The 16,178-nt window shown below is 45.1% G+C and overlaps 1 protein-coding gene across 1 annotated transcript in view; it reads left to right on the top strand.

Annotated features, from left to right (window-relative positions):
* Positions 1-16,178, top strand: part of TNFRSF11A (TNF receptor superfamily member 11a) — a gene marked incomplete at its 3' end in the record, with an annotated part of 45,883 nt that overhangs the window by 28,562 nt on the left and 1,143 nt on the right. The window contains 1 exon segment of the mRNA XM_006141844.2: positions 70-838. Within this exon segment, the coding sequence (XP_006141906.2) occupies positions 70-838 (769 nt within the window).

Below are 16,178 nucleotides of genomic sequence, written 5' to 3'. Positions count from 1 at the left end.
GGAGGCAGACGAATGGGCCCTAATAACGTTGGTTGTTAATGTCTCTGCCGTCTAAATTTAAACCTGCAGGAGTCCTCAGACGAGAGTTGTATCACTGCGGCCTCCGGTGAGCATGAAGTGTGTGAAGGTGTCTTGCTGCTGACTCTGGAGGAGAAGACATTTCCAGAAGATATGTGCTATCCAGATGGCTGTGGTGTCTGTGGGGATGTGTGTGCAGGAGGTGGTCCATACACACAGGACCAAGATGCCGGGATACTCTCCTTGGTCAGCGAGCCAGAGGTTGAGGGGGACCCCTTCAAGCAGATTCCCATGGAAGACGAGTACGTGGACAGGCCCTCACAGAACCCAGACTGCTTACCGTTCCTGACTAGGCCTGGAAGCAAATCCACACCCCCTTTCCCCGAGCCCCTGGAGGTGGGGGAGAATGACAGTTTAAGCCAGTGTTTCACAGGAACAGAGGGCACAGTGGATTCAGAAAGCTGCAACGTCGCTGAGCCCTTGCACAGGACGGACTGGATTCCTGTGTCCTCTGAAAAGCACTTGCAAAAAGAGGTGGAGCTTGGCAAGTGCCCCTCCTGGGCAGCCAGCTCTCACCCGGCCAATGGCTGCGCCGGCTGCGGGAGGCCTGCTGGGGAGGACCGTGAGCCCCTCGAGGGTTCCCCCATGCATGGACCCTTGCCACAGTGTGCCTATGGCATGGGTCTTCCTCCAGAATCTGCTGCCAATGGAGCAGAGCCGGGAGACCAGCCTGAGGATGGGGCTGACGTGAGGCTTCCAAACTCCACCCGGGGAAGCGCCGGGTCTGGAAGCTCCACCAGTGAACTGCCACCTGCATCTGGTAAGTGCCTTCCCCAGTCTCTGACTTCTGAGCAGAAAGGCCTTGGCACAGGGTTTAGGGGCAGCTCCCCTCGGCCACTTAGGGAAGAGGAAGAGTTCAGCTGGAGCATTTTCTCCTAATAAGCTCTTTGCTGTCCATGCTGTGGATCGCGCCCACTGCCGTGACCTCACCTCCCACCCCCAGGGCTACTGTTGCTGTGCTGCGTGTCCCTGCCCTTTTGTGTTCAGGCTTCGAGACGTCAGACTCCAGCATTGACCCCCAAAACACAAAGTCAACCTCAACCTCAGCACTGGCTGAATCAAGGCGTTCCCTGAGACTTCTGGTTTTGGGAGTTTTGTTTTTAATGCAATGTAGGCATCTTGAGGCCAGGAAGCGGTGGAGTGGTGGCACAGCTGGTCCCACATGGGAGTCCCACATGGGAAGGTCCTTGGCTTGTGTTGAGACCTCCCTAAATACACTGCGCATGGTACACGCATCTGTGAGCCAGGCTGGCCGAAACGGGTGGATCAGAACGTGAAGATGCTGTGGCGAGTGTCCCCTGCCCTTTTTCTCTCTCTTGGGGGAGAAATAAAACCAAACTTACAAAAGCAATGTAAAGCAACTTAGGCCTTTTAAATCTCCCCCAAGAAAGCTCTTATAAATTTCAAGAGGGCAAACAATATTGTTTAGTTAATCCTTAATTAATATTTATTGTGAGTAGCATGTTGGTTTTATACCAGATAATGATGCAGTAAAATTGTCCTTTAATGCCTTCTGTGAGAAGCCCCTTTGTAACTACTGTGTACAATGTATTTATGGATCCTGGAGGGTAATTCCACAATTGAACCTCATTATCGAGATTGATCACTGCAGCGCTGCTGTGAGGGGGAACAACCCACCAATTACATTATAACTTTTTTCATAAGGGTTAAACACCATCTGTTTTGTTATGTAGTTTCAAAGGCGTTTGCAGCTGGCAGTGAGGACTTCTCTGGCTCTGAGAATTCTTTGTCATTCGAGAGGTCAGGGCTGTCTGGAGGAATCTTCTGAAAGCTATAGACGCTCTCTCTAGAAAAATTATTATCTAGGCATATACTATTTTAAGGGCTTCCTAGACTCCTCTAAATAATAATAATAATAAGAAAAAACCACACCAAAAAACCCCCTCAGTCATCAGCAGCCCCTCTCCAGAGGTGCTTGTCCTTTCCTGCATCTTTATAGACAGCGGTACTGCCAGCAGATTCGAATTCATTTCTCACGCTGATGTAGCTAGATTTGTGACTTAAACACAGAGTCTGCTTTGCCTCCTGGGAATGATGGCCCCCGGCTTGCTGGTACAGTGACAGGGCTTGAATCTCTTCCCCACACATTGCGGTCTTCCTGGAGCTACCCAAGTTCTGATGCACACATTCTACAGTACCCATTCTCAGTCTGATGGAAAGGAAGAGGGGTGTGTTGGGGTAATCTTCAGAGAGCTGGTATGTTTTTCCTTCTGAAGACCTCACGGGTTTTTTTCTAAAATTGTAAGGAATTGTTTAGAAAGTGAGCTCTCGTTTGCATCATCTGATTTGTTTTCTAGCAGTTTGTTTTCTACCGCTGGATTATGGAGACAGCAGAATGCTGGTTCTTTGGGCTATGGGGAGCGAGCGGGCCGAAGCTCAGACTATGGCCGCCACCCGGCCTTGGCAGCACCAGTAGGCAGACCGGTTTTTCCCGTGGTCATCAGGAAGATGACGCTGGCCTGGCCGCTGTGCGAAAATCAGCAGCAGTTTTTGGAAGAACAGTGTTGGTCAGATTTAAAGATATATACAGGGGACTTCAAAAATCTTATGGAAAAATGAAATTCAGGTACTTAGCTTATTTTAGTGCGAAAACAAAATGGAAAGCCGTGAATAGGCTTTTTCATAATACACACATTCCGTGAACTTGTTGAAGACCCCTTGCACACGCATATGTATTTGTCATAAAACCAAAAGCCAAATCTTGGTTCTTCTATGAAAGAGTTAAAACAGTAGCCTTGTCTGTTTTTCATTTTCTTTCATTGCTCCAGCACTGAACATCCAGGCGTATAGAACAGGAATAAAGTGTGTCATCAACTAAGCGGTGTTAATTTGCAAAAGCTTGACACTGCTTTTTCTGTCTCGCTGGTGCTCAGCCATGCAAAACATCCGTAGTCCCTGGCCAGCTAGCAGGCCAAGTTAATTTTCGGCCGAGGAGAAGCAGCCAGATTGATTTTTGAGACTCTGTGAGTCTTTCCACAATTACCTCTACGTGAACAGGCCTTATGGTTTCTGGTCAAAATAGTATTTTCTTATGCTCGCATTTTTTTTTAATTGACATAATTTGTGTTCTATGAAATGTGCAACAGAGGGTGGAGCTTGGTGAGAAGTGAGAGAGGAGCCTGACCCCATATGGACGCTGAGAAGTCACTGTGTCCTTGGGACAGGAGGAGATGGCCTTCTTCGTGGGGTTCCGGGGTTTTTATAGGTGGGCATTTGTTTGTTGTTTTAACATACAACCCAACTGAGTGGTTTCTGGAGGAATGACAACGGGGACTTCCTCAGTAGGGAAGAATACCTCTTTTGCATCTTTTTAAAGAGAATGATGGTTCCTCAAACAGCTCCTCAGTGTACACTGTTTTTTTAACAATAATACCCAAGGCTAGCAGGTGACATAGTGGTTAAGGCACTGCACTCTCACATGGCCGACCACGGTTCAAATCCCAGACCTAACAGCTTGAAATCACTTGGGGTGTATGTGCATGTGTGCCCAGAATTCCAAGAGGAGAATGGAGGAGAAGGGATTTTGGGGGGTGGTCAACCCTCCCTGTGGTGATTTCTCACTTTCCCACTCATTATCTCTGTCTCTCTCCTCTTCAGCAAGGGCATGCACCCTGTGGCAAAAAAAAAAAAAAAAAAAAAAAAACTTAAAAAAAAATACTCAGGGCTGTCAAGACTATTTTAGCAAGGTTATAACTCTCAAAGAACAGTGAGAATTGTTAGCAAAGACCAATGGTGAGGGAAAACATAATTTGGGTTGTGCCTTAAATAACCATGCCTTCATTTGTGTCTTATGGTTAATCCTGATGACAGGATGGTGACATCGGTTACCAGCCCTCTCACCTGGAGTTTGGAGAATTCTCACTGTGCTGCCAGAGAATTGTTATTTTGTAAGAAAGAAATAACGATTGTTTGTAACTCATGTGTCTGTCATTGCCGAGAACTTGTCTTTGGCTCCTGAAGTCTCTTGTCTGGCTCCGCCGCGTCTGAGCTAGAGAGCTGTTTATGCGCGGGGCCTGCATCGCTGCCTAGTCTTTGTTTTTCTATCGAACCATTATTGACTTTCCACTGAGCCACAGGGACTGGGAAAACCTGAAAAACAAGTGGAGATTAATGTTAGGAAATGGATAATGCCAGAAGAATCAATACTTCGCAATATCGAGGTCTTCTGCAGCCTGCGGTCTAGAGTTGGGGATGAGTCGGGGGGTCTGCTGGACACTCACACCCTTTATCAACAGCCCAGCTCTAGGGGCAGGAGGTGGCCTGGACTCTAGGCAGCTGCAACCAGTCAGTCAAATGTTCACAACCCGATTTGGTCTCTCCAGAGTGGCTTCGTCACAGTCTGTAAAGGGAATGCATGTTCATGAGCTCATTCATTCACTAGTCAGGGACGTGGATGATCAGGAATAAATAGATGAACAAGAGACCCTCTGCCGCCATCTGTTCCCCATCTTGTTCTCAGCCTCCCACTTCTTTGATCTGTGCTCAGGAGCGGGGGAGAAGCAGGGTATGGGTGCATTAGCACTCGGTGTCTGGACACCCAGCCGTCCTGGGCACCCAGCCACCCTGAGCAGAGGCAGAACTGCAGAGCAAAGGGAGTGTCCATCTGAGGTGGGCCAGGCACTCCAGGGCAGACTCCTGGGAGCCAAGGCTATTGGGGAATGAAGACTGGCCAACTCCCCACCATCCCCACCCCACCCATCTCAGTCCCTATCCCTGAGCCCACCCGCTCTTGAAATGACTGTTCTCGACCATCCAGAAAGGACAGAAAATGGTTTGCTATTCAAACTCCTCCTTCCTAACCCTCCCCCAGCAATGGCCGGCCATCGGCGTCCAGTTTCCTTTTCTTCATCCTGCTGGATGAAATGGCGCCCACTCTCTCGCCTGTCACTTTACTGCTGTAAGGCAGGTCCTGACTAGTTCATGGGCCCTGAATCTTTAAGTTAAAATTAGTCCTTTAGAATTTGGTAATAATGTTGGTGCTAGAAGTCACTACATTGTTTCAAAACATGACAAATGATTGCGCTGATACTTCGCTTCATTCCGTCCTGTTTGCCTTTAGTCTGGGAGGGCTCATTTGGGAAGGATCTGGTCCAGACTCTAAGTAATTTTCAAGCGTGATTCAGAATGGAACGATTAAATACTGCTTCCCTTATCACCACATACCCTGTTTCTTCCAAATGCCTGAAAGAGAGCTTGCATTTCCATAAAAAGGAAAATCACATGAGAAGCATATGGGTTAAATATAAAATACGTTGTAAAAAAATTCCAGAAGAACCCAGTGTCGCCTGGGTAGTTTGAGTGTATTTGTGTGTATTTTTAGTTCTGTTCCTTGGAGGAAAATCTACATGAAAATTTGGTGGTATTATTTGGCAGCGTTCTTGAGATTTAATATTCATCTGTTATGCATTTTAAATAACATAATCAGCTTTTGAGAAGAAAAGTATGCATTAACCTTGTTTAAAAATGTAAATTCTGTCAGGGACTCTGTTAGAACTAAGCTTGTTCTTTCTGCCTGCAAAATACAGATTCCGTGGAGCCCGCTCTGTTAGGCGTGGAGTCAGCTAAGTACCTGAACTGTTTTCAAGTCAAGTCACATATATACTAGTGTTAAGTCAACTAATCATGTTAAATGTGAGAAACTCTTCGAAATGCCTAATTTAACAGGAATCTTTATGTCATTCTAGCTTTCAAATCATACCTTGGAGGGGCCTTCAAATGCAGTTCTGTCCATCATAATATGCCCAAACCTTTAAGATTGATGGGGCCAGCAGATGGTGTAGTGGTTAAGGTGCTGGACTCTCATGTGGCTGACCACAGTTTGAGACCCAGACCCACAGCTTGAAACTCACACTGGGGGTGTGTGTGCCTGTGCAGGCACACCCAGAATCCCAAGAGGTGAATGGAGAAGGGATTGTGGTGTGTCCGTCTGCCCTGGATGGTGATTTCTCAGTTTGTGTCTGTCTCTCCCTGTCTCTCAGGTGAGCTCACATGCCCTATAGCAAAAATCTCTTTTAAAAACTTTTTGATATCCCGGAGGTTATAATTTTATCGATGGCGTATAGATAGTAGTTGCCACCTGCTAGCTAAGAGTTTTGTGCATATGACTGTCTTCATGCCTCACAAAAATCCTTTGGGGAAAATTCTTCACCCGGGATCACAGAGCTGGGAAGCCATGGAGCCATGATTCATATAACTAATTGTGAAGTTAACCCCTTCAACCATTACTGAGGGACCTCAAGAAGTTCCTGGAAATGGCACATTATTTAAAAACTACACATGCATTTCAAATTTTTTTCTTGCACCAAAATAAGTACTTTAATTCCCTTTTCCAGAAATGTCTGAAGTCCCCTCCTACACCACCTCTTCTTAAGTGAGTGCCATTCGCTTACTGTGCCTTGGAGAATCTGCAGTGTGCTGTAGAATGAGGCCACACGGGCCTGCCTGATTGGCCGCTGTGGCAGTGAGGGGCAGTGGCCAGGCTAGAAGATTCCACAGGAGGCGACGCTCACACCTGTGTAATAGGTGGTGGGTATGGCTTATAACGTGACCCCTCTCTTGTGCCAGTTGTCTCTGGAAGTTAGTGTCCTCATCATCACTGATCCTTCTGTGAGGAAAGCCCTTTCTTCCACAGATCTCCAACCTTCTTTTTTACAAATAAAATAAAATAAACACCAGGGGAAACCTTGAGGGAGAAACTGCCAGAAAGGCAGAGGGGAGTAGCAGGGCTTTGCGTGGCCTCTATTCTGTGGACTAGCAGTACCTAGAACAGCCTCAGCCCCCACTCCTTTATTAATGTTTATAGGGGGTATTTCTAGAGCAGTTTTAGGCTTATAGCAAAATTGAGGGGAAGGTTCAGAGGTTTCTTGCGTTCCCTCTGCCGTCTCACCCCCGACATTCATGGCCTCCTCACTAGAGTGGCACCTCTGTTAGAACCGGTGTACCTACTGTGACACATTAGAGTCCACTCTTGATTCTGTGAATGTTGACACGTGGACAATGACATGTCTTCTCTGTCACACTATCATAGAGTGGTTTCACTGCCCTAAAAATCCCCTGTGCTTGTCCCGGCTCTCACTCCTTCACTCAAGGAACCTGTTCGGCTGTCCCCCTGGTTTGGGACATGTTTCATCTATTCACCCCCTGTCCCCAACCACGGCCACTCCACGTACTGTCTCTAGGGTTTTACCTTGTCCAGAATGCCATATGGTTGGAGGCATACAGTCTACAGCCTTTCCACATAGGCTTCTTTCACTCAGTAATAAGCACTTAGGTTTCCTCCATGTCTTTTCAGGTCTTCATAGATCATTTCTTTTTAGCACTGAATGGTATTCTGTTGTCTAGATGTGCCACAGTTTATTTAGTTTACATTTCAGCAAGAGAGTAAAGGTGTTTATAAACACATGTGTGCAGATTTTTGTGTGACTATAAGATTTAATCTCTTGGGGCCAGCAGGTGGCATGGTGGTCCAGGCAGTTGGATTCCCACATGGCTGACCAAGGTTTGAGTTTGCTTTCTCACTTTCCTTCTCTCTCTGATCAACTTCAAAAAAATTAAATTTTAAAAATGATGACAATGAATAAAATTAAATAAAATAATTCTTAAAAAAAGATTTAATCTCTTTTGGGTAAATGCCAATGAGTATGATTACTAACTTGTATGGTAAGAGTATGTTAGTTTTAGAGTATGTGGATATTTAGTAAAAAGCTGCAAAATTCTCTTCTATAGTGGCTGCACCATTTTGCATTCCCACCAGCAGTGAATGAGAGTTCCCATTGCTCCACATCCTTGCCAACATTTGGTGTTGTCAGTGTTCAGGATTGGAGCCATTCTAGTAGGTGTTTAGTAATATCTCACTGCTGTTTGTTTTCACTTCCTAATGTCACATGATTTGGAACATCTTCCTATGTGCCTGTTTGCCATCTGTGTACCTTGTTTAGTAGGACATCAAGGTCTTTGGCCCATTTTCTAATTGGGTTGTTTGTTGAATTTAAAAGATCTTTGGGGGCCAGCAAGTAGTATGGTGGTTAAGGTGCTAGACTCTCATATGGCCAACTCTCATATGACTCTCAAGTCCTGGACCTCGTGGTTTGCTTTCTCTCTCTCTCTCTTTCTGTCTCTGGTAAACACACATGCCCTATACAAATTAAAATAATAATAATAATAAATACAATTAAATTAATCATTGTTTAAGAGATCTTTGTGTATTTTAGGTAAGTCCTCTATTAGATATGGCTTTTACAACATTTTCTTCCTGTCTATGGCATGTATTTTCATTATACAAGCCATCCTGGGAAAGCCTCATCCCTTTTATAGACTCCCTTACAACCACCACCAAGGAAGAGGTTTCCTCTAACAGCAGATTATCCCAGACTTCCTGGGCCCTCAGTGGAAGAGTTACCCTTCGGGGCATGTATTGCCTCTAGAAACCCTGGTGACCATGCTGAAAAGGAGGCCTTACAGCATCACCCAGTTCTGCAGCTTGCCCAGTCCATGACCTATCGATGTTGCCATCCCAGGGCCTCACCCTCTGAGATCGGCTTACATAACCATGTAAACCCTTGTGTTCCAAAATGTAGAAAGCATAGTTTAAGGAATTATTGTTTTTAGTGAGGACAGTTTAGGACTGAGTATATTACAAGTTAAAGATATTACCAGTTCATTGCAAACCTTGATCTACTCTAGTGCTACATTCAACTCAGCAGCTAACTTGCATGATGATAAATGAAACTGTGGGGTTTAGCACAAAATTACATAGATGAGTGTCCTAACCAAGGGCAGTCATAACAATTGATGGTTTCAGCAAAGAAAACAAAAGCTGGTTAGATTGTCAGATGGAAGTACAATTCAATCTTCAAGACATATTGAAATCCTCCAACAAGACAGAAATAGGAAGATCAGAGACCAGCAGATGGTATAATGGTTATGTTGCTGGACTCCCATGTAGTTGACTGTGGTTTGAGTCCTGGACCTGGAGGCTTAAAACTCATGCTGACCCAAAATCCTGGGGGAAGAGTGGAGTAGAAGGGATTGTGGCGTGGCCATCCTCTCTGGGGGTGGTTTCTCACTTTCTGTCTCTGTCTCTCTGTCTTTCCAGCGAGCGCACATGCCCAATAGCAAAACTCTCTCGAAAGAAAGAAAGAAAGAAAGAAAGAAAGAAAGAAAGAAAGAAAGAAAGAAAGAAAGAAAGGAAGGAAGGAAGGAAGGAAGGAGGAAGAAAGATCATATTACTATTCAGTGTATTTTATGAATCTCTGTGTCCTTGGGAGTTCCAGGAGCACTAACTACTTTCTGGGAGAAGGCATGGCATTGCATGGAACTAATTCTTGGCTATTTTCTAAGCATTTTAAATCCATCATTTTGTTTGATCCTTCCACTATCCTCCCAGACAGTCATGAACTAATTTGTTCATTTCTTTTTTTTTTTTCTTTTTTTGGAGAGGTTTTTGCTATAGGGTGTGTGCACTCGCCAGAAAGACAGAGAGAGAGGCAGAGAGACAGAAAGCGAGAAATCACCCCCCAGGGGGGATGGCCACACCGCAATCCCTTCTCCTCCATTCTCCTCTTGGGATCTTGGGCACGCACGCACACGCACTCGGCGTGAGTTTAAGCCACCGGGTCCAGGACTTGAACCGCGGTCGACCACGTGGGAGTCCAGCGACATAACCATTACACTAACTGCTGGTCCCTCATTTGTTCATTTCTTGAACTAATGCGTACCATAGCCTGCCCTGCATGGCTGTACCCTGCCACAATGGCACGGCTCAATCACTGATGCTCATTTTCTTTTTTCCTTTTTTTTTGGAGAGGTTTTTTTGGCTATAGGGTACATGCACTCACCAGAAAGACAGACAGAGACAGAGAGACAGAAAGCGAGAAATCACCCCCAGGGTGATTGGCCATGCCACAATCCCTTCTCCATTCCCCTCTTGAGATCTTGGGCACACACGCACACGTGCCCAGCATGAGTTTAAGCCACCGGGTCCAGAATTTGAACCACGGTTGACTACATTGGAGTCCAGTGATGTAGCCATTATACCATTTGCTGGTCCCTAATGCTCATTTTCTTAATTGAGCTAATGGAGCTCTGGAGAGTGGTTAGGGGGCCCATCCCAGATTCTCACCTCTACTTAGGGCCAAGCCAGGACAAAAACAGAGAACTTCGAGACACCTGTTTTCTCCCCTGCACTACCCTGAGTGACAGCCATGAACACCTCCATCTCATAGTCACCACTTAGCCACAGCTGCTCCCCAGAGACGGAAATGCCGTGGAAATACTGATGGTATTAGATTACTTTCAGATTACTTTGAGTTTGGAGTATGAACAACCATGGACAAAGAGGGCTTTGTGCTTTCGTCCTGAAGCAATGTCAGTCAGTGGAGGGAAAAGCAAACCAGGCTGAAGGCTCAACACGAGCGGCCTGCAAGCATTGACCATGCGGCCTGGGAGAGCACTCGGCAGGCCCTGGATGGAGGCGCCACTCCTGTCGCTAATATCATTTGCTATGATTTGAATATGTGTGCCCCCTCTAGTTCATGTGTTGGAATTTGGTTGTACTGTGAAAGTATTTTTTTTTTTTTTTGGAGAAGTTTTCACTGTAGGGCGCGTGCGCTCACCAGACAGAAAGAGACAGAGGCAGAAAGCGAGAAATCACCCCCCAGGGGGGATGGCCACGCCGCAATCCTTTCTCCTCCATTCTCCTCTCGGGATCTTGGGCATGCACACACACACGCTCGGCGTGAGTTTAAGTCACCAGGTCTGGGACACGAACCGCAGTCGACTACATGAGAGTCCAGCGACATAGCCATTACGCTAACTGCTGGTCCCATGTACTGTGAAAGTATTAAGAGGAAATTTAATCCAATTATGATAGTAAAGGGTGGAGCCTCTGGGAGATAAATTAGATATCGGGGTGGGGTCTCCATGACTGAGCCCTAGTGGATTTACAAGAAGCAGGAAGGAGGCTGAGACCACTCTGCTCCGCTCAAGCTTCTGCTCGCTACCATGTTATCTACCACAAGACCTTCACCAGGTCCAGCCCCTGAACCTCAGACTCCAAACTGACCTGATTAAACCTGTGTGTTTATAAATTACCCAGACTCAGGTCACTCAGGTCTACAGAATACACTGCAACTGGCTTTCTTAATCTAGCTCCACTTTAAAGCCCTAAGCTGATCACCTACAGCTAGTAGGTGACTCCAGAATACCCAGCCCTGCTTACTAAACTGGTGGGTGCTACCAGTGGTAGGAATGTGATCTGTGTGATACTTTAACTCTTACGCTGACTGGCAAAAAGCTTGGTAAGCATGAAGTTCGTGTTCTATGAAAACTACTGACTGCTTTAGGATGACTCAAAGAATGAGTTGTGGGGCCAGCAGGTGGCATGGTGGTTAAAAGTGCTGGACATTCACATGGCTGACCAGGGTTCGAGTCCCAGACCTAGTGGCTTGCTTTCTCTCTTTCTCTCTCTCTCTGTCTTGCTATGGTCAAGTTAAAAATAACAATAATGATAAACAAAATAGAGTAAATACTTAAAAAAAAGAATGAGTTGCTAAAAAATGTTTGCTTGAAGGTGAGGTGAATGAGACAGCTATAGAAGTTTGGGGTAGTAAAACTCTAGAAGAATTCTTTTTTTTTTTTTGAAGAGGTTTTTGCTATAGGGTACGTGTGCTCGCCAGAAAGACAGAGACAGAGAGATAGAAAGCGAGAAATCTCCCCCCAGGGGGGATGGCCATGCCACAATCCCTTCTCCTCCAGTTCCTCTCGGGTTCTTGGGCATGCACGCACACACGCCCAGCATGAGTTTAAGCCACCGGGTCTGGGACTCAAACCGCAGTTCACTACGTGGGAGTCCAACGACATAGCCATTACGCTAACTGCTGGTCCCAAAACTCTAGAAGGATTCTGCACTGTGTAATAAGGGACTTTTCATTCTCGTTTTACTTTTAAGACACCAAAACTAGGAATTATAGACAAGACATTAAAGGTATAATTGACAGTCGGTAGACCAGTTCTCAGAGGAAGAGGCTTCAGTTCTACCTAAGTAAGTTGGTGTTGGGCAGTGTGAACATCAGGAAAATGGCACAGGATCTGTATTTTAAGAATGTCAATAGGTAGTCTCTACATCTCAGCGTTTTACCAAATATTTAGTTCATTGTAGAGAACTCTTGATTGGCAAACACTTCTGCAGTATTGAGCCGTGCTCAACTGATAGTATGTTACTCCTGAAAGCAGTGATGCTAAGTGAAGTCATCAGGGAAGGGGAAAAAAACAAAGAAATACAGATAGATGTTCGGCAACTTATGATGGGGTATAGCCTGATATACCCATTATAAGTTGAAAATGTCATTAAGTCAAAAATGCATTTAATATTCTTAACTTATTGACCTAGGTATTGTAGTCTAACCTACTTTAAATATGTTCAGGGGGCCAGCAAGTGGCATGGTGGTTAAGGCACCGGACTCCCATATCTTTGACCATGGTTCGAGTCCTGGACCCAGTGGTTTGAAACTTGCATCGGGCACATGTGCATGCATGCCCAAAAGCTCAGGAAGAGAATGGGAGAGAATGGATTATGGGAGTGCCCCTACCTGCTGAGGGTGACTTCTCACTTTCCCTTTCACTGTCTCTCTCTCTCTGGTGAGCATACATGTCCTATGGCAAAAATCTTGAATGAATAAATACATAAATATGCTTAGAACACAGATGTTAGCCTACAGTTAGGCAAAACCACCTAATGCAAAGTCTATCTTACAATATTGAATAATTCATGTACTTTATTGAAGAATGACCATATCACTCTCAGCAATAGAAAATAGAAAAATCGTAAAATCCTTCACCACCTCGCTGTAAGCTGAGGACTGCTTGTACTCCTAAGAGTTGCCCATCTCTCAGGACCGGCAGCATATTTCGCACAGCCTAGCAAAAAGGAAAATGCAAGATCCTCTGTGCACAAACTAAAGGGGATTTCAAGAAAATGGACTGTAGTGTTCAGCCAAGCCTGGGGCCCTTCTGATAATGACCTGAGCAGCCGCACGGGTCACACAGCCTGAGGACTGCACTGCTGCCACTTGTGAGTCCCCACTTCTTTTTTTTAAAGGATTATTTATTGTATTTATTTTTTAGAATAATTTTTTATTTAACTTTATTTATTTATTTTAATTTGACCAGAGAGGGACAGAGCAAAAGAGGAAAGAGAGCAAATGAGAAAGCAAGCAAACCGCGGTTGGCCATGTGGGAATCCAGCGCCCCTAACCACCATACCACCTGCTGGCTCAAGTTCTCACTTCTTACAAAGCAGTAGACTGTTTTGTTTTGTTTTTAAAAGAATTATTTGACCAGAGACAGAAAGAGAAAGTGAGAAAGCAGGATGCCAGGTCTGGGATTTGAACTTAGGTCAAACATGTGGGATTCCGGCGTCTCAACCACACCACTTTGCCAGCCCGTAGTAATTGTTTTAAACAAGTCTGTTACCAGTTTACTGCCCCTCCTAAAAGTTAGCATAGATGGACTTGGTCAAAGGTTGTTTCTGTCATTAATTATACTTTCAATAAACACTTGAAAAATAAACTTGTTCAAGAATCGCATACTCTTTCTAGGTAATTTTAAAATATATATATATATCTTAATCATCAGGAATTTAAAAGCTTTGTGTATTCCCTTCCCAACTCACATAGCCCTTCCAAGAATAATATTCTTTTAGTTTTAAGTTTATTTTTTCCATGAATTGAAGAGATAGAGAAAGAACCCTCATTGGTGTTTTGACACCACAATCCACCCCACCCTCAACCAGTCCAGGATCATGGGTGCATACGTGCCCAGTGTCCTCAGGGGGTCTCTAGATACAAACTCAGAGCCCTCCTCTGTGGGTCTGCCTCCTAGAGCATCCTGTTTTACTAGTGCACCATTAGCCAGGGCCCCAAAATAATGGTCCACTCTATGAATCAAATGATTCTAGAATATTTATATCACTGAGGCAAAGAGTTTGAGTCCTATTTTGAAAAAAAAAAAGAGAAAATAAGAATAAGTACAGATCCTATAGAAGTGTTAGGGTATCATTATCAAAGATAGTGATTGCCATGGGGCAATGGCTTAGAATGAAACTCTTTTGTTTTTTTGTTTTTTTTGGAGAGGTTTTTGCTATAGGGCGCATGCGCTCGCCAGACAGACAGAGAGAGACATAGAGACAGAAAGCGAGAAATCACCCCCCAGGGGGGATGGTCACGCCGCAATCCCTTCTCCATTCTCCTCTCGGAATCTTGGGCATGCACGCACACGCGCCCGGCGTGAGTTTTAAGCCACCGGGCCCGGGACACGAACCGCGGTTGACTACGTGGGAGTCCAGCAACATAGCCATTACGCTAACTGCTGGTTCCCTAGAATGAAACTCTTAAGATGAAAGAGTTTATGTAGAATTTTGATGTGCAAGATGATGCCAGAGAACATAGGATTTTTTTGTTTGTTCATTTTTTCTTTTAAGGTTTTTGTTATGGGAAGTGAGTATTTGCTGAATAGAGACAGAGCCAGAGAGAGACTGAGAGAAAGTGAGAAATCTCCCCCTGGGAGGGATGGCCATGATGCAGTCCCTTCTCCATTCTCCTGGGATTTTGAGCACACACGTACACATACCAAGCATGATTTTCAAGCTGCCAGATCTGGGACTTGAACCACAATCTGCCATGTAGGACTAAAGTGCCCTAACTACCACTAGCCACTGGCCCTAGAAAGCAGGATTTAACTAGGGCTCAGAGTAGCTGAGGTTCTGATAAGAAAAGAAGTAAACAGTAGATTCATGTTGATGACTTGTTGGAAAATATTTTTTTTTCTTTTTTTGGGGAGAGGTTTTTTTTTTTTTTTTTTTTTTTTTTTTGGGGCGTGTGTTTTCCCAAGAGAAGAGACAGTGAGAAATCACCCCCCAGGGGGGATGGCCATGCCGCAATCCCTTCTCTTCCATTCTCCTCTCGGGATCTTGGGCACGCACGCACACGCACCCAGTGTGAGTTTTAAGCCACCATGTCTGGGACTCGAACCATGGTCGACTACGTGGGAGGCCAGCAACATAGCCATTATGCTAACTGCTGGTCCCGGAAAATAAAATTTTTAATGTAAGAAAAATCATATATGCCATGACCACACAGATAAATTTAAATACAAAGAGGACAAAGAAGAGATGAGATTTGGTTGAAAACCGTAAATTAATCGCGCAGTGACTAGAGATGCCTTCTGTGTTCTTTTACATTACTGGAGACTGAAGAAAAACAGAACCAGCAGTTGAGGCTATAACAATAAAAAGCAGAGAAACTAGACCGAGAAAAATCATACTTGGCAACTATAACTTTCTGATGAAATAAACGTGGTGTATTTTTAATCAGAGTAGAACAATTCACGTTTGTACAACTTGTTGATTTCTTGTGTTTTCCTCATAACTAACTAGAGATGGAAGGGAGAAAGCACCCCCAATGGGGCGTGGTCATGCCACAATCCCTTCTTCTCCATTTTCCCATCCTGTTCAGATTTGGGGGCATGCACACATATACACCTGGTGGTTTTTTCCCAAGCCCCAGGTTTGGGATTTGAACCGTGCGTGGCCATGTGGGAGCTGGCTCCCTTAACCACTAGGCTACTGGGCTAGCCCCTTTCTGGGTTGTTCATCTTTATCTTTCTTGTTTTTTCTTTTTCCTTTCTTCCTTCCTTCCATATAGTTTCCTGGCCACACCACCATACCAGTTCAGCAGTTTGTTCTTTTTTTCCTTTTGTTTGTATGTCCGTGTGTGTGTGTGTGTGTGTGTGTGTGTGTGTGACTTCTATTTGGGTGTTTGCAGAGCATTTCCTTCCATTTTCACAGAAACACACCCCCCCCACCGCTGTTTTCACACCTATCACCACTTTACACAATAGATATTTAATTAAATGCCCTACGGAGTTTGTCTGGTAAGGATAAACTGGAGAACTGAGGGCGGTCGCCAGTGGGAGCAGAAAGGCCTAGGCCTCCTAGATCGGGAGGAGACCCGCGCTCAGAGTTGGCTGTGCTCTGACCACGTGGGCTATCTTAGAGGGGCGGACGCCGTGCTGGCTCCCTCTGC

Source organism: Tupaia chinensis, unplaced genomic scaffold (assembly GCF_000334495.1).
Source record: "Tupaia chinensis unplaced genomic scaffold, TupChi_1.0 Scaffold000065_1, whole genome shotgun sequence".
Lineage (NCBI taxonomy): Eukaryota > Metazoa > Chordata > Mammalia > Scandentia > Tupaiidae > Tupaia > Tupaia belangeri.
Note: the sequence above shows the minus strand (reverse complement) of the source record. Positions and strands in the feature narration are given on the sequence as shown.